Source organism: Stigmatopora nigra, chromosome 16 (genome assembly GCF_051989575.1).
Source record: "Stigmatopora nigra isolate UIUO_SnigA chromosome 16, RoL_Snig_1.1, whole genome shotgun sequence".
NCBI lineage: Eukaryota > Metazoa > Chordata > Actinopteri > Syngnathiformes > Syngnathidae > Stigmatopora > Stigmatopora nigra.
In genome coordinates, this window is record NC_135523.1 from 7,842,616 (window position 1) to 7,869,726 (window position 27,111).

The following is a 27,111-nucleotide window of genomic DNA, read 5'->3' on the forward strand; positions in this document are numbered from 1 at the left end:
CCTATCAGTACAAGCAGATTTGTCAGTCTTTAATGAGGATTTTTGAGGACCGCCTAGTCTTTTAAGCCTTTACGGACTCCAGCATATATGATGAAGGAAGGGTTCATGATTAGAAGAGATAAGTTGGCAATATTTTTTAGTGAAGCCGTCATTTTCCAACCCAAAAGTTGTGAATTTGATCCGATGAGCTGTTATGAACTTGCCGATGTGTCATTGAGCAAATAAAACATCTGCCCTCTGAATTGGCTCTTAACAAGATATTTGTGTTCTTGTATGGTAAAAGTGTAAATTAGTCACAGTTAGTAAAGTAGTGCAGTGCTTTAAATAGGATAACTGTCTTTTCCATCACTTTTATAATGTTTTCTATATGCCTTTGCTGTATTTTCCGGATCATAAATCATACTTTTTTTCATAATTTGGCTTTCTTTTGGGGCTATAGTTATCTGAAAAACTATTTAGCCATATTGTTATTACCATAAGGTTGTTCTTTGTTTCAAAATATGCAACTTATACAGTATAACATTTTCCTCTTCATTTTGTATTCTTTAGCTAGTGGGTCCTGGGCTCAGTTGTGCCTTCATAGTCTGACGAATACAGTATTTTTAAGTTATTTTTTGCACTGCAAAAATTGTTTCTGATTATTTGTACCTTTAATAGAGTTGGATAAGAGTACATATCATACACTTCTTTTATTGATATACATACATGACCATAGCATAGCTTTTACAGAGACACCTTGATGGAGTTTAATGTTTGCAATTTGATTTTGTTGCCCTTTATTTTTGCTGTCTTTTCCCCAGAGAGTGTAACGCTGAAGCCATGCAACTCTGTGTAATGCAGTTGATGCTGGCATTGCACAGAAGCAAGTGCAATTACAGCCTCCCCGTAGATTCCTAATCACTTTTGCCCTGATGCTAAAAGTCTTTTTTAATGGGTTTTGAATTTCAAAGACGCAGCGGTAGCAATTCACTCACTTCCATTTTCGTGGTATGCAAATAAGCTTAATATCTGGACATTTCAAATATAAACCAGGATAAGGTGCTGACTTAATTCCAGCTGAACCTCAAAAGACTGCTTTTATAAGAAGTAATTTATGAAAATAATATTTTGGCCACACATTTTTTACAGTGTAGACCTCACTGAAATTGTAGAAAATATGTCCGTAAGGTTTATGTCACCATCTCACATTTGAAGGAGGAACAATTTAATTCAATTAAACCACAAAATTTGCAAAGATATGTATAAGGTAGTGACATAGTGAATTATAAACTTGCCAATTCTTGCAAAACACATGAAGCAAATGTGGATGTGAGGCAGCTTTGGCATATTTTGTTGTTGTTGTTTATCTTGAAGGCTTTTTGAAGGAGTTTAGGTCATTCTTTGGAAATTCAACCACACCTGGAGCATAAAAGAGATTCTCCAAAATTCCCCTTGCAAATTTGGAAGCAGAATTGTCTAAAATGTCTTGATTAAAGGCCTTCTTAAGGAAAACAAGGGTTTTGCTTTACCCCTCATCTAGCAAACTGGCACGATGCAGTCAGTCATTAGACTACCAGATGGAGGAGAAGGACTTAGTCACTACTCAGAAGACATTCCTACTGTTCAACAGGCAGTGGTTGCATACTTCGCTCCACCCCATCTGATATTTGGCACTGTGCTTGGTGATGTAAGGCTTGCATGCAGCTGTTAGACCATAATATTATATACATGCCAGAAATTGGGCTTTGGAATTTATACAGCTTCTTCCACTTTGCAGTGACATTGGTAATATTTAGGTTGGCTGGCTAGATCACAAGAAATTCTGTACTGCAATACGATAATAATTTTCATTTAAACAATATTTCAGTAGTTTACAAGTACCCCTTTAAAAATGTTTTTTGGGAAACTCCTGTTATTTTTTTTGATGTAAAGGACCATATTGGTCAAACACCTCACAAGACAAACAATAATGGTAAAAAACAAGACCGCATTAATTCTGCTCAACATTTCCAGTCAGAATTTCAGTGACTTAATGAGACTCAGAGTAAATAGTACTATTAATGAAATTTATACCTGATAGTGTTGGGAAGGGACATCGCTAGGAGCTTTTTTTTTTTTTTTTTTACATTTTTTACTGTTGAAATATAACATGGTGGGATGTAGATCTTGAAGTGCTCAATTAATGCAAATAATAAAATTACAATTGAAATCAATTCTTATAGAATAGATTTTTGGTTGATTTAATACAATATATTCTACATCTGAAGCAGGAACCACACTGTTAGTCCACCCTGGAGATGATCATTATATTTTTTTATTCATGTCGAATTAGCTGGTTGTGCTCCCAATTTGTATCACAAGACTGAAATCAAGCTCAGTCCAATTACAGCTTTTATGCTTCTCTTTTTCTCTGCTTCAGTGAAAACAGACGCATAAAGAGAGTTCATCTATAGTTTGGTGGATGTGATTGCCCTCATCTTATACAGAAAGAGAGACCAATTGTGTTCCAATAAGATTTGCGGGTCTTGTATTGATCTTCGACATTTCTTATTCGAGTGGTCTTAGGTCTCCTCTGTTGTAAAGAGGAGGACAGGGAGGCAATTCTAGGTGCTCGCCTGCTTACTTGGACTTGAAGAAAGTGGAAATTACGGATAGTACCTGCAGGCTCTCTCTAGAACTCTTGCTCTATTTTTGTAAAGTTACCCTTGGGAGACACAAGCAGTGCCACGTGCAATCACAAGCATGGACACCCTCCTGCTTGATGCTCTCTAAACTCTCACTCTCTCATTAACGCTTCAATTTCAGGAGATTGTGCCACTTTCTTTTGTTAATGGCACAATTTACAACTCAACAGACACATGCACACAATGTACGTGAACATGATCAGCTAATTAATCAGTTCCATTGGAGTTGAGACCTAATTTATTATCCACTTAGCCACTTTTCTTAAGATAGTGTACTTCAAGACAGTTTCCTGATGACTCTCTTTCTATACGACTCTTTCATGTACAATTAATAATATTTTTATATGCCATAGTAGTTGGTCTTGGTTGCTGCAGTTGTCTGTAAAGGCATTTAATTTCCAAGCTATATATGTTGACATTCTGTTGAGCTTGTTATCTGAGGTGCACCCATGCAAGTGCTATTTGGGAAGATTGATTACAGAGCACTTTTGTTTGCTTTGTGTCTCCCTTAAGGATTGACCGGTGAAGCAATAGATGAAAAGCAACGTTAATTTGGAGGGGAATGTTTTGTGCATTCTCCTTTGCTGTCTTAGGATGAAAGAAGACGGAGAAGAAAAACAGGGAAAGAGACGCGTGTAACATTTATTTGGAAGGAAAACTCATCTCGTCAAACAGCCCTAGTTGTTCATCTTTGATTCCTGTATTTTATAGTATTATACTCACTAATCCCTATGGTGTCTGTCAGTAATACAAACAAAACAAAAATACATGGCTGACTAAATGTCAATACATCCTTTATCCAAAAAACCCTTCTTATTGAGATCCTGTCTTCCCAACATGTCTTTCTTTCAATGGGACATGCCAAGAACAGTTCGCCAGGAGGAATCATAACCACATGCCCAATCCTCCTCATCTTTCTGCTCATAATGTGGATGTGGTCTACTCCAAGCCATTTCCTAAGAAGAATTTGAATAAATTAAAAACTTTGGAGTCTTGGTTCATGTTGTCACCATGTTCCTGACACAGTAATGCATAATTTAAGGGAAAAGTATCTTAGTATTTCAGGAGTTAAGGCTGCTTTGAGGCAAATATATAATTATTTCCATTTGTATCTTGTTTAAAGTTATTGGACCTTTCTTGCCATTAATCAAGATAAAAAAACGAAAAATGATAACATCACAGTGGAGTCAACAGTTGTAACGTGTCCTCTGTCAGGTGGTACATTACTTGCTATATGTATAGCAGCACATCTTTGCATTGAAGAAATCAAGTTATTCTTATCTTCCTGATATTGGAAATGAAGTAATCTTATCAGTTTTTTCTGTTGGATCTCTGTGCAGATGACATGTCTCCTACTTCTTGTCAGAAAAGGGCCAATTAAGTGACTATAGGTTGCTAGACTCGATGAAATTCCTAAGGGTAGACAATGTCAGTTTTGCTCAATTTTAGGAGGTCCTTAACTTCATTTATCTTAATGCAAATAAATTGCTTTAATGAAGTCGCTATTGTTAGTTCATGTTACATCTATTTTTAAAGCATGGCCAGGAACGAGCAAACCATTCAACCTGTGTTGATTGTTTTGTCCATTGCAATGTGGTGAATATATTTGTGCATTTTGCTGGGTCACTTGGGAACAGACAGAAAATTTGCTCAGATGAAAATATGTGATACAGGGGGAACTCGTATAACATATTCTAATGTACCCTAAGGGGGCCCTGTTCGTGTAGGACCCTTGAATCATTATAACTTTCCATTCTCGTGGTTCTATGCAACAATTATAATGAAAAACACGGTACCATTTATCTATAAGGGCTTGTCATACATCATTCACATTTTTATATTCTCTAACCTCTGAAGCTCATATGATTGATTAGGATCTTTGTAATTTGGAGCGTTCCATGCAGAAAAGAGGGCTTTGAGCCTTGAAAGACTTTCCTTTTCTTTGACACTTTACACCAAGGACTATCAAGGTAGCATTTAAGTGATTTTTAGATTATATCGCCATCTCTATGGGAAGTAGTTGGTGCTTTATTATTTGCTTTGTTTTTCCTGGACAGCGGCGGGCGGAGAAGGCAGGTGTGCATATGTGACTGACAAATCTGCCTAAGACACCTGCCCGCTCATAGCTATAGACGAGGATAGTGTAGTTCTCCAGCCAGGGAAAAACGTTGACTTACCCGTTAGCCAAGCATGTAATTAAGGTTGAAAAATGTTGCCATGCCCAGAGATGGGCTTCATGTTCCTTATCACTTCAGCAACAATTTGGGGACAGGGCAGTGCACTGACTGACTGTTTGCTGTTTGGTTTTCTTCTTGAAATGATACAACACTCATTTCTACTAAATAATTTGTTGCCTCATCTGAGCAGTTAATGTAGTGGCATTTTCCCCCTTTACCTTTTTCATTTATAACTATCATTTTGGGGAGTCGAGTTCCTTTTTATGGGAGTGATTAATGATTATATATCTATATATATTGATTTTTAATATCCCATCATTTTGCTCAATTACTTTACTTTCCCATAGTCAGGATAGTGTATAGAGGACTTTACAAATTTTAAACTTGTATAATTTGTGCTAAAACAGTAGGACAAGCCTCAGAATAAATACAGGCAATCTTTGACAGATGTTACCCTGTCTTTGTAGTCTAGGTATGACCGTGGCAAATCATTTTGTCCTCTGGGCTTGCTGTGACAACTGGCTTCCAGGGAACACCCCTCCCTTGACACACACCCTAGGGTCGGTGTAGGGAGCGAGCTACCGATTTCAGCACTCCATCAGCAGCCGTAGAATTATTCACAGGTTGACAGTGTATCGTTAAACATGTCTCTACAAAGTAGGACCCTATTGAGAGAGGTGGGGAGATGTACACGATTCAGATCAAGGAATGACTGTCAGTTCTCTATTCATCACTGCATCCAAATCAGTCAATTTACTTCAAAGCTTGTAAATGAAAAGGCTGGAATATGTCAGGTGATTTTTTTTCATAAATTAATTTATTAAGCTCTGGAGTTTTAGAAGCATTAATTTCCTTTTCTGCATATCTTATCTTTGTATGATTGATGGTGCTTTAAGTTGGCCTTGACTGAGAGGTGGTGTCACCCTAGACTCAATATTTTTTGGGCTCATGAATAGAAATACTTCTAATGGACAAAACCAAAATGTTAATTTGCTCAGGATGGTTTCATCCTAAGTCTTAAACAGAGTTGCACAATTAAGTTTATAAATATTTACATACTGCAAATATTTGGATTTTACTTTTATTAAAAATGTATTTCTCTTGGGTCCGACAACACCACACTTAATTTCATTGCCAATGTGTTAAGTGATTTACCAGTTAGATGTTTTTGAAACATTTACCAGAGCACACTGTTAACCTCTAAATTGACGAGAGGAAAAGAAGTGGCCTTTTTCAAAGTCTTTATTGAAAAGGGCTGGCCTGTGCTACCCTTTATATAATGGTTTCAAGTCAAAGATCATATTGACATTTCTCTAGCAGTCATTGAAGCAGCAGGGCCGTGTCATGCTTGTAATTGCTGTGTGTTTGTGAATGCTTTTCAGGGGCATGTTTGTCACTTTTTTGCTGCCTATTGCTTGTTGTTAAATTCCTTGCCTTATCTCTAGAATTGCCTCGTGTGCGCATACGCTGAGCTTTACAATTACTGACCACCACTACGAAGAAAACTCGAGATGAGTAAACAGTAGAATTTGTGCACCACTTCAGAGTTTGGATGGGCCGCAGGGTGTGAAAGCGCTGTCGACACTAAATGATCTAGACCGTGGGTAGTAGTCGTGTGCTTGTGTGTGTGTGAGTTCATTTATCTGAGCCTCACATTTCCAAACAAATTGCAATGCCTGGGTGCATCAGACTAAAGCCACAGACATTTGTGCGGTTTCGTATTGATTCACACGCTCGCATAAGCTCTAATGCATATTGTCAAAAATGCTGAAGAGTGAAATTGTGTTTGTGTGATGGGGACAAAGTATCCCAAAAAGATTGAGGGCCTGTGTTTGTGTGATTCTAAAGCCAGAGTGGGTAAAGCAGATAAGGTTGTGAAACAAGCAGGCCATCTGATCTAAGAGCTCTTCAATCCTGCCGTTGGAAAGGCACAAACATTTTCCCAGAATTAATTTTTCCCTCTGATGCAGGGGGTCGCACAAACGCCCATGCTGGGCAGCGACTGATTAAGATAATCGTCATCACTCTATCCTCCTCTCTGGCATGTCCCATTGAGACTGCCTGAATGAGGTTTCATCAAGTATTGTACAAACATGACCACTGTTTCGCTATAATATGGGGGCTGTGGACGTTTATTTACTCAGGTGCATACCAGAAGGCATTTATTACAATTTATGTCAAGTAGAACAGGAATTTGAAAGAAAAGAATAGGCATTTTAAAGGATGAACGGAGCAAAACGTGAGAAAATCCCATTCTATTCCATTTAAATCTCATTATGCTTGTTTAATGACGATAAAAGCATTCACTACAAAGTGAGATATCTGTAAATTGTGTAACATATTAGCAGACTTTGACACACGCAACAATATTGACTAGAACTACCTGAGCAATCATCATTCTTTCATGTTTGGACATGTGTGGACAAAAGTATGAAAAACTAAAATTCCATTTTCAGTTTTGCGTTCTGCTTATTTGGACAAAAAAACATTTATCAATTTTTAGGAAGTGTGATTTTCCCCTAACACGTCTCGGCACAGGGTCTTTTTCTTTGACCTGTCCTGTCCATTTTATTGCCAAGTTTGATACACTCCACATATGGGTGATGATGATAGACTTATAAGAAAGAAAACAAAATACAAAAAGAACAAAGAAGGACAATATAAACCATTTGACAGCAGTATTGTATTTTATCTATTTATTTATTAGTATATCTATTAATTAGTATGTCTAATTTAGCAAATTCTCAGGTTTGCAGCTAAATCGTTTTTATGGGCTTGAACACATGCACTTTATAGGCATCCGACACACCCACAATGCATTAACTCGGGATGAAAGTGGAAACACCAAAGACGATGTGATTCAAGAACAGCTGAGGATGGCCTCAAACTATGGACATATGGGATTTTTTTTTAATCTAAAAATTATGACTGTGACTGAAATCCATGAAAAAGATGAATGGGGAATGCAGTACACTTAAACCTACTATAGCATGCCTTATACAGCAGATGTAGTTTGAAGGCAGCCAAGTTGAGACTTGTGAACCGCTACATTTAAAACACTAAAGGGAAAATGCTTTTTGGAGGCTAAATCTCATTCAAGTCATTTCAGGAGACAAAAATGAGTAATGACTCAATGTAACAAAAGGTTATGTTTGCTGTCCTCTAGAACAGCCTGCTCGACTTTAAAACATTTTTTTTACTTGTGTTATAAATGGTTTAAAGTTCTGGCATAGTAACAAATGATTTAACGCACAGTAAAATCCATAATTAAGCAATTACAGTCATTAAGGGTCTTCCTGTTCCATGTTTTTCTAAAACTCTGCAAGGGCAAATTTAACCCCCATTGAATTTGTTTTAAAACACTGCACAGGGTCCTGTTTCATCAACTGGAGGAAATGTTTTTGTGCAAAGTCACTATGCAAGTGTGGCGATTCTGGCACCCAGTGGGAACCTTGCACTACTGTAAATTGTTGTAATTAATTAGTTTGAAGCAGCAGTCAAGCATGTGATTAGTTTGGCTTGGGAGCTGAGTCTTCACATCAATGTAAGAGGTAAATTGTACATTGTAACTGCTTTCAAACTTCAAGTGTAATATTGTGTTTCCCCTTCCCAGTGAACCACAATAAAGTGGGTGAGGAAATTAGGACACCAGATTTTACATGTGCAGAACACAAAGCATTTCTCTCTTTCATGTGTGGGTGTGGCAGGAAAACATGAAACTGACCTTAAATTCATTAATTCTTCCATTCATTTCCTTTACTGCTTATCCTATTGAGGATCATGGCGGTGCTGGAATCTGTACCAGACAACTTTTGGGAAGCATTTTCTCCAAGTTTTCTGGTTTCTTCCTACATTCCAAATAATTTATGGTTGGTGGATTGAATTCACTTCAAATTGTCTGTAGGGATGTGTGAGGTTGTCAGTTTCCATATACCTGCAATTTTCTGGCAAATAATTAGTGTATACCCCGTCTACTGCCCATTGCTGACTGGGATAGGCTCCAGCAACCCCGCGACCCTTGTAAGGATAAGTGGCTCGGATAATGGTTGTATATGGAGGAAAAAACTGCAGCTTTTCTAACTCGCAAACTGAGAATATGCCTTTTTGTGAGCTAGAGAAGCAACATGTAAAATGGCTGGATTGGACTGGAACATATGGCATTGGATTTGTGCCACATTTGCGTGTAAATAATGAGAAATACCAGGTAGAAAAGTGTGTTTTGAGTGCACAAATCTCTTTCTTGTGTGAACAAGAATGTGTTGTGCTAGAAAACATGTTGTTGTTTTTTACCAAGAACCCACTATTGGATTTTGTGTGACTCATATTTCCCCAGTACAGGTCTTCTGTTTTGCTCCTTGTGACCATGCATTCTGCTACAAGTGCAGTTCCCTCCCCTCATGCTTGCAATTAATGTTACAATGTTACAAATGCAAAGCAATGTTACAGATGCAATCAAAATTTGCCTGGAATTCCCATTCTTGATTGAGTAGGAATTGTGACTTCTTTGTTTGTGTCAGGAATCGCAGGCATAAGGACAATGCATTGTATTTGCCTAGAAAATGTTGCCTGTAGCCATACTAGTGCATACTAAATGGTGTCCTTGGTATATCCTATTGCTTACATGTAATTATTGTCCCAAAGAAAATTAATGTCATGAGAAAGGGCAAAAGTGGCAAAATGTGTATTTAAATTAATGTGCAGGCGGAATAGGCTAAGCAATGCCAAATCACCTGTGGAGACAATGAGTGCAAATGAAAGGACGGTAATATAATCCTTGGCAGTATATATAGCAATTAAAGGTTGGACCCACACCAAACGACTAACAACAAGCCAGTGAATTAACTCTGCCGACTCACTTGGATCTTTGTCATCTGAGGTAAACCGAGTTGCTTTCAAGGCAACATGAGAACAGGCAATACAGATCTATCTGATCTCCACTGAAGCAGCCTGACCTTCCCAAGGGGGAATACGGAAGGACACCCAACACCACCTGCCGTCACCTTGAGGAAATGTGGTAGCCATCAATAATATTAATTAATGTCAACAAGGAGAAATGACTTGCATACATTTTCAGGACAACAGGCATTTTGAATTGTAATCGCCCTATAAAGTCATTATCGTGGTATTAAATATTATTGAGCATCAATAGTTTGGCACGATTGCGATGTATGCATTGGCAGAAGCTTGGCCAATTTCTGCAAGTGAGCTGTTAGACATAAGATTTGTTAACAAGCCGGAAAAAAACAAACAAAACACATTGTATTGTTAAGTGTTGTGTATAACCACGCGCAGCGAAACCGACAGCTCTGCTGTGCCACTGTGATTACTGTCTGACTGCTCGTGTGTACTTTATGCCCAGCACACCCATATAAGCAGTGTCTCAGTGTGTATTGTTCTCCTGGGTGAATATTTACTTCACTCAGTTATTAATTCTCTTATAAGACATGCATGGTGAGGCTCATCAATGAGATGTTTAGAGGTTGACGTGGGTATAAATGAAGATGTAGACGTAACTTTTGTGACAGTTGATCTGTTTTCTTACATTATAAGCAATTTAAATTACAGCTTTTATATTAGAAAAATGGAAGTCAGACCACTGGAACATAAGGCCAATTTTCTTGATTAAAAGTAGATGCTTTGAGGAATGCAGTGTTAACAAACTGTTACAAAACTTATCAATGGTATTGATTATAAATGGCAGTTTCATTTTGCTGAGCAAACAAATTGAGTTCTTTAGGTTCATCTTGGCTGGAGGGACTCAGTTAAATACATTTCACTTAGTCCTGTTTTGGTTTTGGGTCTTCCTGGAGATGATGTCTATGAAATTGTAATGTATGTGAAGTTTTGTGGTTGCTTTATAGGTGGTTTCCCCAAGATCGTTTATGTGGCTCAGCAATTCGGGCTCAGATCAGTTAGAGAGGAGCAAAAACAATGGCGGAATACCATGTTATATTTTTAACATTGGAAATTAAAGGTTTCCCAACATCTTTGGAATTTAATTTCAGTGAGACTGATGACAAGAAGTTGGAATCCACTGCGGAAATTACATGTGAATGCAGGATATGTTGGCGTCCACAGTGGTTGCTTGTTTGGTTTGTTTGCTGCATTTTTTGGTAAGTTCTGACTCCACCCAGAGACACTTAGTAGAATGATGGTGTTAAACTAATTTGTTGCCAATACATTATTCATGCAGGGGCATTTGGGTTTTTTTTTGGTCTTGGATGCCCCCTGGGGTAGTGACTGCTCAAATTGCTAATGTAATATAGCTTTACAATAGATTTCCGCTTGTTTTTAACTGTTTGAAATATTTTTTCATATTATAAAACATGAATTGGGCGTTTTGCTATTGTACTCCCTTCTAAAGTTTCCTATGTACATTAGTGATAAATGCTGTCTGGAGATTGCTTAAAAAATATGTATATTTTTTTGTTCCTGATAAGTTGCTTTTAGCTTTTGATAAGTTAAATTTCCTCTGAGATAATGTACAATGACAATAAATAGCTACTCATATTATATACTTTGAATTTGCCATGAATATAAACTGCCAGTCAATCGCTCAGCCCATGTCAAGTGAAAGTCCTCTTAAAAAACATTGATGTTGCCTGATGTATAGATACTTGATTCATCAAGTTGTTATTGAAATGCAGTAGTTTTATCACCTCTTTCGCTAACCTATGTACTCCTGTGCAGAGCTTCAAACTATATTCATCATACATTTTTCAGAGAAGTCCACATACAGACAATATGGAACTACAAGTGGCAACATAACACTTTTTTAAATGGGTATAAACAAACAGGTTTCCAAAGAAGTGCACATGTAAACACAGTGCTCCTCAGTGGCCTCTTTGTGTGTTGTGGCCTTAAACAAAGTCTGGGTGGATTTTTACCAGTGTGTGTCGGGTCTGAGTGCAAGGCATCAATCGGGAGTGAGGTGTGACCTCGGCCTCACGCTCCTGTGAGTTTGGACACTTGAAACGTGTTTGTGTGCATGGTTGCTGTCTCGTGTGTTGGTCATTGTAACAAATACAAAGACAACATTTATGCAAGAGGCTCTTCAATTTATATAGTGTGCAATTCAAGAATCTTTGTATCAACCTCTCACTGAATCAATACCTCTCTTAATATGATCCCCCCAACTCATTACTGCAGGAAGAATTCAATTGATTGGTTAGCTCCTCGACTTAAAGTGAAGATGAAGTGTTTGCACTTGCTTTAAACAACTGGGGGTGCGACAAAGTAACTTGTACATTCCGTAGTTTTACGATCGAATAACTTGTTTGTAAATCGACCAAATTATACTTCGATCTTATTGAATTTTGCATTGCACTCTCAGGTTTGCTATTAACAAAAAATATTTTTATAATGGTTTTGCTTTCCTCGAAAACTAACCACACTAAAGGGAGAGGTACATAACTATGCAATTAAGGTCGGTCTAACTAAACATTTAAGTCAAGTGGAGGTTGCTGGGATATTAGTCTTGTATACATTGGCTGCTAATGTTTGCATGGAACTGGTGCTGAGAGATCTGACGCTTGCCCATTAGCACACCCAAGCAGACTCCCATGCTTGCAAGAATACTTCTTGTAAGATATAATGCCCCTGAAAACATTTTAATGAAAACATCATGATCTCCAACATTTGTATGCCCTTTGCTGGGTTTGAGTGATTCATGGGGTTGTTCCTGTGTGGGTGTCTTCTGTACTTGTAAAAAAAGGTGAACTTGAAGCTGTAGTGGAAGGTGAGCAGGCAGAGGCCTAAGGCTTGTAGTAATATGCCCTTGAGATGATTTGAGGGCTTAGACTTTCTAAAAGTGTAAAAAGCTCTCAGTGTTCTCCTACAGGGCCAGTGGCATTTGAAGAGAAAATAGGACCCACTGAACATTATTGTAGGTGAAGATACACAAGAAAAGTAATTTGACTTAGAGGCTGTTCAGCTAAAATGATCTATAATGCCTTGAATGGATCACAAAACCAGAAAGTGGATGACACTCATCAAGATGGAACAGCAAAGGTTCAGTCAATGATCAGCTGCAGGATGATCAGACAATCTGGAGTTTCCTGCAAGTGCTTTGACAATGAGAAGACATCTATGTCTATCCGTTTATACAAACGTATAGTACAAATATTCATCCATGACTTGCCTCAGGAACGTGACTTGCTCCTATCCTTGCATAGCAGCTGTCGTTTAGGTTTTGAAAAGAAGTTATAGACTACCTAAGAAACCAGCCGATTGTGACGGTTTGAGATGAACGGAAAAAGGGGACATCATGCTGTCACTTACTATCTCCTTGAGTGCATGACAGGTGCTTAAACATTTCTCTGCAGGTAATGAAAAACCATGTAAGCACACCTGCTATGACTTTTACTCTAGACTTTAATACTTTAATTCCGTAACCCCCAAGGTCATGGGGGCATTAATTTGCTCTCAAGGCAGGGCAAAGTTTGCATTCAGGTTGAAAATCAAATCAACACCGCAAACAATCGGCATGACATTTTGGAAGCAGAAGGTAGAGGCATTTTAGCTCTGAACTGAATTGATTTCATACCAGAGATGAGGTGAATTCTATTTCATATCCTTCCAGTTATACCGCCTGATGGTGTAGTGTTTGACTTGCCTGACTTGGTGCGAGCAGGCGCGGCTTCGATTCCCGCTGGTAGCGGTATGCTTGAGAGTGCAATTGGTCATTTCTCTCTCTACGTGCCCTACGGCTAACTTGCGACCAGTCTAGAGGGTGTTGTCTGGTTTTCGTCTGCCCAAAATCAGCTGGGATAGGCGCCTCCCGCAACCCGCACAAGAATACGCGGTAGGGCAGATGAATGAATGAATGAAAACCTTTCCTATTTCCCTTTAGTTTCTGCCATAAACACATCTTTACAACACAATTTTTTGCTATTTGAGAATATTGCATTTACGTACCTATAGTTCTTTCATCAACCAAGAAATATTGTGTTTTTGTTTGACAATGTAGATTTTTTTTGGGCTTCAGATGAAAATCAATTTCCTCTAGCACTGAATTAATGAGTACTCCATAAGTTCCCGAAACACAATGCATTAGAAAAGTCATTTCATTACTTTGCACATTTTCTTCAAGTCCCATGTTTACCTGACCTGAACAGCTCCGTAAAATAAAGAATCCTCTCCAAAAAGCTCATTCTTGTATTCCATAGCACTTGAATCAATCTTTTTAATGACATCACATGAATGATTAAAAAGCAATGATGTGGATGGTCTAAGCTGCTCATCAGTTTGTGCCTGCAAAGAAAGAGATCATCAACAATTGTGCAGAGCACTTTGTTGTTCCAAGGCTTAATGATGCAAGAATTGGTTGAACGGCGTAATGATATTGAGAATTAGTCTCCAATGAATACTGATTAGAGTGTCCAGCTTTATTTACCTTGACTGGCAACCATATTTGATGCAACTGTGTCGAAATCCCAGCTGATACCATCAACTTTTTTCAGCAATGACAATTTAGCAGAATATTTTTTTTAATACTTTGGACTAAAAGCATTCAAAGATTTTTTTTCAATTCACCAAATGTCATCTCCACATCTGCGAACTTCAAGTGTGAATATGAATAATTAGGATTAATGCTTTCTAACAATGATGCAATGATGTTTGTCCTTTAACCCATTTGTGTTGGTTTATAAGGAAATTGACAAATGAAAAATTAACAAACAAATACAGAGCCAATGTTCCCCATTTCAGATAAGGCAAAGTGTGTCAGAGATAAAATGTGTTCTTGGAAGAAACTCACACACGTAGTACTTCACCTAACACAACATTGTGATTTATAGGTTCCAAAGCTCACTGAAGACTGAGCTTCGGCAAACTATCTTCACTCTGTCACTACTTCACACCACCTTTCGGTTTCTCTCAAAGGATATATTTTTCATGTTTTTATCCGCCTGAATTTGAAGTGATAGTCAGAATTAGTTTGCTTGAGTAAGGAAGTGTTTTGCGCACTCTGATCTGATTACATGTGAGAGTAACACTCTTTCTAACCCAAATCCGTCTTGTTTTTTTGCTCCCACCAGGTGTGTCTCTCTTCGATGCGCTTGGCCCCTGAGGCTTGAGGAGAAGTGAGCCTAGCCCAGGCCCCTCATGGGACGCTCAGTTAGCAAGCATGCACTGCTGCTATTGCAGTGCATGCTGCTGCTGAGGCTCGGAGGCGTGGCCGGTAGGAGAGGGCCGGTGCTGCTACCCGAGTCACCGTGTCACAAGACGGAGCACCCGATCATCCCCCATTCGGGTAAGAAAGAATTTCAAGACACAACTGCGTAAATTGATACTAAAGTAGAGGGTACTTTGTGGGATGGCTGGCGAATACATCATAGCAATCCCCAGATATCATACTGTGGCTACGATAACAAATACTGCACAGTACTTTATCACTTCTCATCGTTGTTGACCACTGTATATACTGTAGTTAATTTTATTAAGTGCTAGGATGGCCCTTATTACCACATTATTGTTTATAGTCGACTATCCCAATTTTATTAGTTTTTGTAAAATAACTGTCCCAAAGCTCGGTACTTTTACTTTATGATAATGATCATAATAATGATTCATTTGACAATTTTACTCATTACCAAGATATAAAGACAATAAAAGAACAATAAAAAGGGTTAGAAAGGCTGTACATAATGTGTAATATGAAAAAAAGTGTGTCCTTGTCCAATGAAGAATTGCAAAAACGATACTCAAACAGATGTTGACTTCATAATGATTTCAGAAGCAATTTCAAACTACCCGAATTCTCAAAATCTTTTTCATTTGAATTGTCTTAATAATTCAATACTGAATCATCCACATCTTGATACGTAAGGTGCCTTAGCATTAAATATCTGCTCGGGTATAAATTCCAAAGATATTAAAATCAGTTGCATTCAAGGCGATTACACTTTGGATTGGATTATTTGGTATGAAGATTCAGTTGGATTATTATTTGATGTTGCCAAGTTCATTTTAGGTGCGATACAGTCATTTAAAATCATATTTGAACTTGTCGATGAAGTTAATTCATGAATTTATACAATATTTGTTTTATTCACCAAAATATGTTGAGAATGAGTCCTCCGTTAGTTCCAAATATCTGATTTATTCAGTAATATATTCCCATTAGAATTTCCATTCCCTGCTAATACACAGGAGAATTTTCCTTGTTTCTTCATTACTTGGTATGGAAGTTTGGTAATGCTATTTTGCATCCAATTTCACTGTCCTTTACCCTTCATCTTTCATTACTTTGAACAACTAAATATAGACGTATCCAGTACAATCAATGTAGCTCTGTCTGCCGAGCATGGAGTAGCATTGAGCTGTTTTCGGTCCTGTAAGCTTCCCAGTCAAATAATCACATTGCGTTTAGGAGAAATTGACTGGAAGGCTATGTAATGTGTGCGTAAATCCGTATGTAAGCAAGGATGCTCCTTTGATGACTATACATTAGACGAGGTCCTCTTTCTATATTAAGACGAGTTAGTCAACTAAGATTAAGCCCTTCCTTTGGCCTAATAAAACAATCATCCGTTCATTCCTACTGTAGATCCCTTATACAAAAATTGGAAGAGCCAATCAATCTTGCAAATGTTTCTCGTGAATTTTAGCCAAGCATTTGTCCACATACTGTTCTAAGGGATTAGATTTCAGCTTGTTGTTGTTGTTGTTGTTTTTTTAAAAGAACCACGTTGTGTTTTTATTTTTCACCGACTTTGAAAATGACATTCAAAGGGCTTTTGTCAAAATACATTCCCACATGACAAGATTTCAGAAAATGCCTGAAGTCATCAACGTTACAGTGGTATACTCGCTTGTATTTGGTGCAAGTAGTGTGGGTTTAGATTCCCCAGTTATGGTGTGTATGTTTTGTCACTATACAGTATTTGCTTTGAGACTTGTTCAATTTTGCCCAATGTCAGCTGGGACAGCTTCCAGCAACATGTGACTCTCAGAAGGATAAGGAGAATTTCATTTTTCTAATTACGTAGTTTAAAAAAATCACCTTTTTTTAGGCTGTGTGGACAGACAGACTGAATCTCAATGCTGTAAACCACTGGAAAAGTTTTAATGTGCAACAGGGGAGTTTGGAGTCCTTTGTGATTATTCATTCATTCATTCATTTTATCCTGTTTACGGGTTTCCAGACCTTAAACAAAAAAGAATAACGGAATAATGGAAACACAAGAAAAACATTGATTTTATTTTCAGTCATTAACAAATAAGCTCCATTGAAAACTCTTTGCGGATTTGTTTACAAAAGGGATAACGTGGAGAGGGAAAACACAAGAACCGATTGGAAAAGGTAAAATAGGACAAAGCCATGCTCATAATTTGCTAAGGACAAGAAGTGTAATTGTCAACTCTAGTGTATTGACATCCTGCATAGTTGCTAATCCTGGGATCACCAGTTACAGTGTGTGTCGAGAGATAATCTTATCTTGAGTGTGCCTGGGCCTACGTGCATGTTAACCATGCATTGAGCCGAGCTGTAGCACATCAGTCGCCAGTCCGTTTGAAGGACCCCAAGCTGGTCCAGTTTTAAAAATGGATGGATGGTATAGACAGCAGCTTTTGGCCACAATTGGGTCATACACTTTATCAAAACCTTGTAGAAAATAGCTTAATCTACAAGAAGGATCAGATTGACTAAAAAGGACAATAAAGCACCAATCTACCAGGTGCCATTTAAGATTTTTCACCTCACTGCACATTTCTTAAATCAATCTTTCACACTGAGATTTGTACTCCATAGTGATTTCCTTAGCAGAAACACTGTTCAGGATATTCCATCTTGTAAACAAGCATATAGCTGAATAGATTTTAACAGGGCTGAAATAAGGCTAGCAGGCATATTTACATTTGATGGTCCAAGTTAATCGATGAGAAAGACACGATTTCCTATGCTCTTTTTGAAAGTTGCAATTGTCCATTTATCTCCAGGAAGGAACTGTCTTAGGGGGGGGAAGTGGGACGTATGAGGCGGAAATCACCATAGCACAACCTGATTAATGGAGGGCCAAGTATAAGAGGCTGTGTGCAACTTTACATGGCACGAATGTCTTGTCCACGATTCAAATACCTCTTATTTTAGGTCTGAACCAGGCATGCGAAAGACATTGAATCTTATGGCATGTCGGTAACGTAGCACCACTAGATATGTAAAAATAAATCAGAACCATTGTCTGAGATCAACATGATTTACCCTTAAGTGTTGTTAAAATGTTTTTGAGAGGAAGTGCCATTGTATAGAGCTCTGCCAGACATCAATATAGTATTTTTGGAATTTTTGTGACTTTTTTTCAGTACAGCACAATGTATAGTTTTCACTTCTCCAGGGACCTAGTCCATCTCTACAATAGTCCATTGTTGGCTGTATTTTTAAAGATTAAACTTGAACTGCTTAGGTTTAACTTCTGTGCAACAGTGATTGTGCTGAAAACCTTAGCATAGGTTACTATCACTATAACAACGTTTATTTTTTATATTCCCACAATTGTCATAAGCCAGAGCCTTAAAAAAGAAACACATCATTTGTGTTACATGAAGGTGCCAATTAATCTTTGCCTTCACTGTTCAATCTCTCCTGAGTAATGCTTAGTATGTCATGCCCTAATGATAGCGTATGTGGAGTTCAAACACATCATGATTCCATCTTGTAACGATAGAGCTTTTTCCAACCAAATAATAGCCTTTGGGGAGAAAAAAATCACTGACTCTTGACGAAATTTGCAGACATGAGTGAAGAGAAATCTCTCATTCAACTTATGTGTCTCTTGAAATGTCTTGTACGTTATATACTAAAATGTAAAGTTTGTGTATTTTGCACTGCAGCGTAAGGTGCCCTTTTAAACCAATATTAAATATTCCGATGTTTTGGCTGAATCACAGCATGGATGATCCCTCTGGATATAGGATAGTGCCAGCTGATTATAGGGATCAATCGGATTGTCTGTGTTCAGTAAATATTGTTACTCTAGATAAGATTGGTATCTTTACGCCTTTACGTAGACGTTGCCACCTTATTAAATGTGTTGGTAATGAGCTGGCACAATTCTAATCCACCTGCTGTCACCTCATTATGTGCCTAACCTGAAATAGTACAATTCAAAATTAGACAAAGATAATTGGAAAGACAGAACTTGAACCATCATGAGATGACGCCAAAGTTATGGTAGTTTTTCTTTTCTTTTAACTTTAGTTTTTGGTTTCTTGTTTTAATTCACTTTTGCAAAAGAAGGAACAATCACAAGACAATGTTTTTAAAAAATCATGACGAGAAAATAACGTCCACTGAAAGTTACTGCACTGTCAATGGTGAAAATGTACTTTTATTTTGAGTCTCTTCTTAATATTCATTCATTTTATGAACGACTTAATCTTCACCAGGGTTGCATGGGGTCCTGGATCCTAGAATGATAAATATTGCATACTTAAATAATTTAGTATGTAAAATATCATGACCACAGTAACCCTCGGGACCTCTTTTATAGGTTTTACTCTGGTTTAATTGTTGTTACAGGTATGTAATCAGCAATATCGACCCACGTAATACCCTAAGTGTTAGACATATACACAGGTAATGCAAACAGCAATTTTCTTATTTATTACAAAAACATATGGGCCTTAAGGCATTACCTACACAGGGTGCTTGAGTATAGTATTAGTTGTGTTTTAGCTATGATGAAACTTTGACCAAGGCCCAGAAACTGTTGAATTCAACATTATAGAGTACGGTATATAATAGAGTTTACATTATCTTGTTGAAAGTATGACAGGAGGAAATAAATCAAATGGGATAAAATGTGCATTTTCTAACCAGAGGCTGTATTTCTTTTAGCTGTTTTTTTCTCCAGTTTGAAGGTCATCTTGCCGTTGAACCTCTGTCTCCTCTTTCAAGATTCACAAAATAACCCTAAGGTCAAAACCGAAACTGATGCAATCTAACACTGAAAAAAGTAGATAAACAAAAAAAAAAGAAAACATTTGAAGGAGGTCATGCTTGCCTGAATACGTTCAAGAAAACGTCTGTCTCGCTCTCACTCCCTTTTGGACATTGTAGCCTTTATGTGGAAGGGTGTGCCTCTCATGGTTCATAGCACACTGTGACCGTGGTTTTGTAAACTTGGCATAACACTTGGCTGACAGAACTGCTACTGTGGTGCGAGAATACTATGGAGTGAAAACTCTTCTCTTTTCCTCATTTTTATGGTGGTTTGCAAATATAGGGTTTGAGAATAAAAGTCCCTTAAACGGCTCCATGTATAACATAACCATTGTTTATCCACAAGGTGTACTCACACAAAGGCAAGTCTCAATATAGCTTGAGGTTAAGTTTAGAGGGACCCTCTGGGCAAGATGGTGATTTTTTTTTAAGAAGCGAAAGAAAATTAAGTTAACTTTTAAAAAGAAATTAAAATCAATCATCAGTTAATTGGGATCATAACAGCTGCTTTTGTTTTGTAGCTCATGAGCCTTGATGTCGGAATAATAACTATTTTTCTTCCTGAAATACTAATTCATTTCTGTCACTTTAAATTTCAGCAAATTCCTTTCTCTGGCAAATGCATTTTTTGTATAAATCAATAGCAGTTACCTCATATTCCCTGCACTGAAGTCATCATGCCTTGTGTGTCTAAAAAGCTGTACCAGCCCCCCAAAAAATTGGATTGTCCCACAATGTACTGAATGCCTTTACAAAAATATCACTACTGATTTTATTTTTTTAAAGATGGGTTAATTCAAGTGCTTACATTTTTAAATCCACTCCGATGAGATAAACTAAGCATCAATTCAATATTTTGTGACTGTGTTCAAGGAGAAAACTACATAAAGTAAAAGAACACATGATATTGAGTGTCTTTTCTCAAGTCAAAGCCTTTAAGACCCTCTATTATAAGTGTTTCATTTTACAAAGGTTCTTTAGTGTGGGATTTAAGGGGTTTAAAAGTTGTAAAGTGTGTTGTAAACAAGGCCATGCTCTCTCTCTAAAGGTGTTTATAGTTTTACAGCCACAGATTGAAGTTCAGATTTTATCATCTCAAACTCATCGCCAAAATACGTTGTTTTCAACACGTCGCACTTAATTGCTCAGTTGGGAAGAACATTACAGTTTTCAGACCAATTTTTACAAATATCTGATCGCACACAACAAGGAAACATTGAGAGAGAAAATAATTTGAGTTAATTTGTTTATTAGAACGAATAATACAAAAACAAGAAGCCAGATGAACACGTAACTTTCCCACTAACTTTGACAGTGCACAATACATCCATATTGCATTTTATGGAATACTTGGAAAAACATTTTCATCTCATCAATCAATACAATAATCTCAAACTCTTTTGTAGTATTATGTTCCATTTCATCTCACCGACAAAGTCCATAACTTCCAAAAACTACTGCAGGTATTGCTCACACACATGTTTTTTGCAGTCATGTGTTGAACCTTTGAGGAGATTGTGGAGGCTTCACACACCCCAAATTAAAAATAATTTTCTTCCAAAGACACACAAATTTGGTACCTTTTGATTAGAAGTAAAAGTTTTCAAATTCAGGATGTGACTTATTTGTTTGACCTGAATTTAGATGATGTTCTAATTGGGATGGCACACTGGATGATGATGAATGGTTATCATGTCTGAGGTCAAGGGTTCATGCTAAACACGTACAAAATATATATGCTAGTGTGGTTAGATGTCTTAACTCGGCATGTGCTTTTTACTTTTACTCTTGCTAATCGCCTTAGAGACATTTGGTAGTCTTCATCTCCTTATGTCGATATTGAATTTTATTATTTGATGATATTCTTGTTCATAGTGGTTTTTTAATGCATGATTTACTCGGTGCCCCAGAGCCAAAACACAGCTGCAAAAATACACGTAGCCCTTTTTTTTTGCAAATTATCTTATTTTTCTTGTATGAAGTAATAGAAAGAAACCTGGGAAGACTCAAGGTCTCAAATGCCCTGTACCCTTTTACCTCTCCCCCCAATTGAGCAGGTGTTTATTTTTTTAAACTTCAGATCTGAACTGTTTCCTCCCATGGACTTGACTGAATAGTTACAATTCTTCTCCCGCCTATTACCACAGACCTGTATTTAGAGGGAATTGACTCTCCGTTTCTGTGAGAGTCTTTTGCCACACTATTTGAACCACTCTGCCGCAAAAGAAAAAAAAAACATCCATGCTTCAAAATTGGTTCCACATGTTGCCATTGTTGTCATCCTGGCTTCGCCAGGCTGTAATGTTGAGCCCTGCCACAGCGGTGAGGCCTCTGATGCCGAGTGCAAATATTTATCCACCCTGCCTTTTGTCAGCTGCTCTGTGTCAAAGCGAGGGAATAACAAATGGGATGTGAGCGATGGGGTGTTCTATTTCGAGGAGGAGGTTAAGAGGATAAGATGGAAACCGATAAAAAACGGGGGGGGGGGGGGGGGATTTGCGTGTATGTGCATGTTCCTTGGTTTCGTTTTGGCACAGAGCTCTGCCTCTGTTTCCGAGTTATCACCCCTGTGATTGTAGGTTTGATCCTTCCTGTGTGAGTGATAGCACTTTCATCTCATCTGCAACCATTACTCCAATGCAGTCAACAATCTTATATCGGTGTATTTGAAGTGATTAAATCCCATGAATCTACTCCTTTGTTGATTTGGTGAACCAATGTACCAGGCTAAGGAAATCTAGAAATTCAGGTTTTAATAATATTCATTTTGCTCGAGGGCTGTCGTCTTATTTCCTTTGCTTCCCATTGAGATAACGATAAGGTTGGTTTGTTTGGCTCTCCTCAGGGTGGCCCCCACAAAGAGCCATTTCAATTCTGCACGTGACACATAAATATGATAATGCCACAGATTTGCATGCCTGTAAAACTAAACTGTGATCGAATGAACTTCCGTGAATGCAACGGTCCATCGAACACGTTTATTAATATTTACGGTCCTTGGCCTTTTCCCAAAAGGCTATAAATCCTGAGTGCTGTTCATTGAGGACCTTTTGCCCCTTTTTGCAGACGTCAGCAAATAACATGTCTTGTCTCATTCTTTCACATGCTCACACAGATTTATGAGGCGAGGCTAGGTTCGCAAAGCCTGTTGTCCCTCAGGTTGTGTCACAGAAACATTTGTAGCCTCTGCCAAATGATTTACTTGTTGGTGAGGGGGTTGTGAAGGATTAATATTTCTAAAAAAATAAATAAATCTTTCCCTCCAGGCAGACATAATTGGCAGACAAAATTGGCAAACATTCAGACAAATAAAATGTTAGGATCATATTGACTGCTTGTGTGTTAGGAACGTTAATGAAATTGTATCATGACAACTTTCCGGCAAGGTGCTTGTTGCGTTTTGTTTGAAAGCAAATTGTAGACTTTTTCTTTGTGTTTCACTAAGCTGGAGAACATGAGGTGATGCGTTTTTACGGTTGTCCCCCCTCTCTTGCTTTGTCTTTGTCTGGAATCGCTCAGAACGCTAGCATTTGTCAACGGAACACTTCTGTTTTTGCTTGCTTTTTGTGCTGTCAAGGGACCGCATTCTTTCATTCGAAATGTTGACAGATGCACCCGGCGACACAGACGGCATGTTTTCCAGTATATTCACTCTGTCGTCTTGCTCTGTTTCAACCTTGATGGAAAGTCCTTTGCAAATTAAAAGAAAAGACACTTGAAAAGCTTGCTATGGATGAATTTAGATTTCTGGAAACCAAACCTTGCTGGATTTTCACTTCTCAAACAGCTTTCTGCAAAAGATTGTGGTCAAAAACCAAGGTACCACTATACTACTACCACCACCACTACGACTATTGCATCTTATAATCCAATGCTTAGTTTATCTATGAAACTAAGTTTAAGATAGGGAACAAATTGTTTAGATATGCAATTATTTTCTTGGGAATAGGCCATGTCTATAATAATATAAATAATCATAAAGTATCAGTAATTGTATAAAACATCAAAATGTGTTTACATCTTAAATCATTTTTAAATCACCTTAGCACACACTCTTTTAGTCCATAAACGTTTCATTTACTTTATTGTAAATCATCTATATTTACTTATAGTTTTGGGTAAACGATAATTTTGACTAGACCAGAAAAAAATATTTATTATCTTCCTATTCCGAAATAGCTAAATTAAATGCAAATGACAAACCGCATGAAGAGAATAAAGTCATGATGGTAATGCGATAACTTGCTGAGCTGTGCTACAAATTATGCAGTTTTCTGGCTTCTTAACACAGTGGACGAGGCTTTTGTGTGGGCCATTAAACAACAGGGATGCCTTTGCTTTATAAAGGCACCGCTGCAATGAATTCCGGCTCTTATTCGATGTTTATTTTTAAATTCATGATGATAAAATACAAGCAACAGAGAACATATTGTTTAACGTGAGTAATGTACATTGAATAAACTTGTTTTACAATCGGAACAGAATACTATTGTGGAATGAAGAGTTATGATGCATATACAGCAGATTGGACATGAGATGAATGACTAATTGGCTTTTCTCCGTTGATCTTATCAAATAACGACGCAGCAGACAGTCTTATTAACAGACCTGTGATTGGATTGGTCAAGGAATAATGACTCGGGCACAATGAGATGAGGTTTGTTAACTGTTGATTGTGGCTATTTCTCTGTGTACCAATAAATAGACTGGAAGTTGGAGTGAAAAGTTCGGATTTCTGTGTTAAATTTAACTTGTTTTTTTTTTTTTATTAACATTTTCTGAAGGGGTTTCTGCATTTAATTATTCATCGGTTTTATTAATCGCCACTGCTTTGTTTGGGTATATGTTCCTCTTTGGCGCTGCTTTTCAGAAATTATCGACTTTGCACTGTATCTATCCCCTGCTATTTCTTCCTCTTCTTTCCATAGGAGTAACATTGGCTCCATCTCGTCGTTCAGTGACGACCTCTCTCTATTTTTTTTTAATCAAAGAGAGGCCATGCAAAGGAGTTATCCTCCTTTTAATGTTTTTTTTCTGCTTCAGTAATGTAGCGACGGTACATCGTATGTAGAAGCATTTGTAAGTCTAGGTACCACTGTATAGAATCTATAGTACAGTGGCCAGTTTGGATACTATTTAAGATAGTATTTAAGTTAGTCAAATAAAAGAAACTTCATGATGGTATTTTCTATCTGATGAGAGTAGGAACTTTGCTTTCATTCAGTTCTTGAGTTTACTGTTTGCATTACACATGTGGGACACAGTGTCCAAATGAGAGGTACTGACTTGATTTTTAAAGCATTTTAACTTTCAAAATAGTTACTTCCTGCTAAAGGCAGAAGCAAGTACTTCATCATCAGGGTCATCTAAATTATACCATACTGAAAAATACTTAACCAGAAGTCCTTTTCCCCTATGTTCTGACTCAGATTCCTGAAATTTTCCCAGTCGCAATTAGGTGTCGTTAATCTTTTTTTTCTGGGTTTAAAATAACACTATACTGTAATGTCAATTTGTCACTGAGAATCATTTTCCCAAATGATGGGTTTTTAGTCCATTTGTGGTTGTTTCATTCTGTGTGCTTGAATAACAGTGTCTCACTTGTCTGTGAACATCTTTAAAGCCTTCTTGTCCTTTTGTACTGCAAAATAAGCATTTCACTGTTGTTGTAAACACTTAGAAGTACAAAGTAACATCTGTGAATTCAATGGAACACTGCATTCCATCTAGAGAAATATGTAAACTCATTACTCAATATAACACTTTGAAAACAGTTAATAAAAGATGTCATTTGCTCTCGTCACTCTCATTGGTTAACTCAAATTACATCCTTTGTTGTCATTGGCAGGAATGGAGCCTTGGATTTTCCGGTTCAAAGCAGAGGGCACCGTGGATTACTCCCAGTTGACCTTTGATCCCAGCCAGAATGAATTGATTGTGGGTGCCAGGTAAAGTTCTATTTTTTTCTTTTTTTTTTTTTGAATGTTTTTCTTTTCTGTCATGGTGTTGTATTTTATGAGACTTTACTGGTGTGCTGCATGACATCAGCTTGTCATCCTCTTAAACTATATGCCACACAGAGGAATTAAGGTCAAAACAAATAGAAAAAAACTGAAGGAAAGCTGCAATGTGATGAGATTAAAAACTGATTTTTTTCTGAACGTCAAAAGTTCAAGACAACTATAAAGACATTATTTTAAAAAAAACACTGCCTCTCCCAATAAATATATGGCACGAATTAATCAGGTTATATAAGAAATTTTATTAGACTTGTTGTTTGAGTACTTTTAATTATTTTTTATTATTATTTTATATATCTCCTAATAAAGTTCGGATCTTTACGACTTCTCTTCAATCTGTGGCTTTTCACCTTGTCATACAATGACAAATGCGTTCAAATTACCACTTTGAGGTTTTTATCAAGGTTATGTAATATATACATATATATTACATAACCTTGATAAAAACCTCAAAGTGGTAATTTGAACATATATGAATTATGAGTAACATAATGATTAAAATGTTTATTTTCTTAGTTTCTCAGTATACTTTTTTTTAATGAGCAAATCTGACTTTTTGAATTACTCTTCTTATAGAGTTACAAATTGATTGGAAGATGGTATTTATTACATTTCTTTTTATTTTAGCCACAGCTGCTGTAAGATCCACATCTGGTTATCTTTTTTATTATCTCGAAAATTGATTAATCCTTTCAATGTGGAGGATTAGGGACACTCAATACAGTAATTTACTTCAGGCATCACTCTCTGTTAATGACAAAGTGTGGTGAGTGTTTCAAAATGAAAGGTGATGTTGGGTGTACAGAAACAAGCTGGGACAGCCATTCGGGGGATAATGGAGAGGGAGAGGAATCGATGCAAATATCAATACTACAGTACAAATCTGAAGCACTAACAAAATGGTTGAGAGCCTCTCCTCAGGAAGAACACTAGTTCGAACCAATGTCTATGTTGTACATGCATGTGAAATAATAAAGTCTCTTGTTGATAGGTTAGAAAAGTCCATGTAAAAATTCAAAGATATTGATGCTTTCATGGAATTCATTGATTGCTCTTTTGGAGTACACAAAAAGTAACTTGTAGATCATTTTTAGCCACGTAGACAACAGGACAGTGATTCTCAAGGGTCTCTATGTATTTAAGTCGCCAGCCTTATACAATGGTGGTCAATACAAAATGATTTTGAGAGTAGAGGAGTGCAATTTTACTTTAAAGTGAGTTTCAATGAAGTCATTTTGTTTCTTGCGAACATGACTAGAAAATACAGTTTAGGAGGAGGGATGAGAAATTCACGAAAGCGTATTTGG

The 27,111-nt window shown here is 37.3% G+C and overlaps 1 protein-coding gene across 7 annotated transcripts in view; it reads left to right on the forward strand.

The window, feature by feature from the left end:
* The window catches only part of sema5a (sema domain, seven thrombospondin repeats (type 1 and type 1-like), transmembrane domain (TM) and short cytoplasmic domain, (semaphorin) 5A), a 100,784-nt gene that overhangs the window by 16,856 nt on the left and 56,817 nt on the right, over positions 1-27,111 (forward strand). For 6 of the 7 annotated variants that reach the window (XR_013329141.1, XM_077735785.1, XM_077735786.1 and 3 more), the window contains 2 exons: positions 14,878-15,092; positions 25,633-25,732. Coding sequence is in view for 6 of the 7 variants with exons in the window: in XM_077735785.1 (XP_077591911.1) it covers positions 14,945-15,092; positions 25,633-25,732 (248 nt within the window). In the remaining variant the exon portion in view is untranslated. Of the gene's footprint in view, positions 1-10,845; positions 10,954-14,877; positions 15,093-25,632; positions 25,733-27,111 lie in introns of all 7 variants that reach the window. The other variant, XM_077735790.1, reaches the window with a different exon arrangement.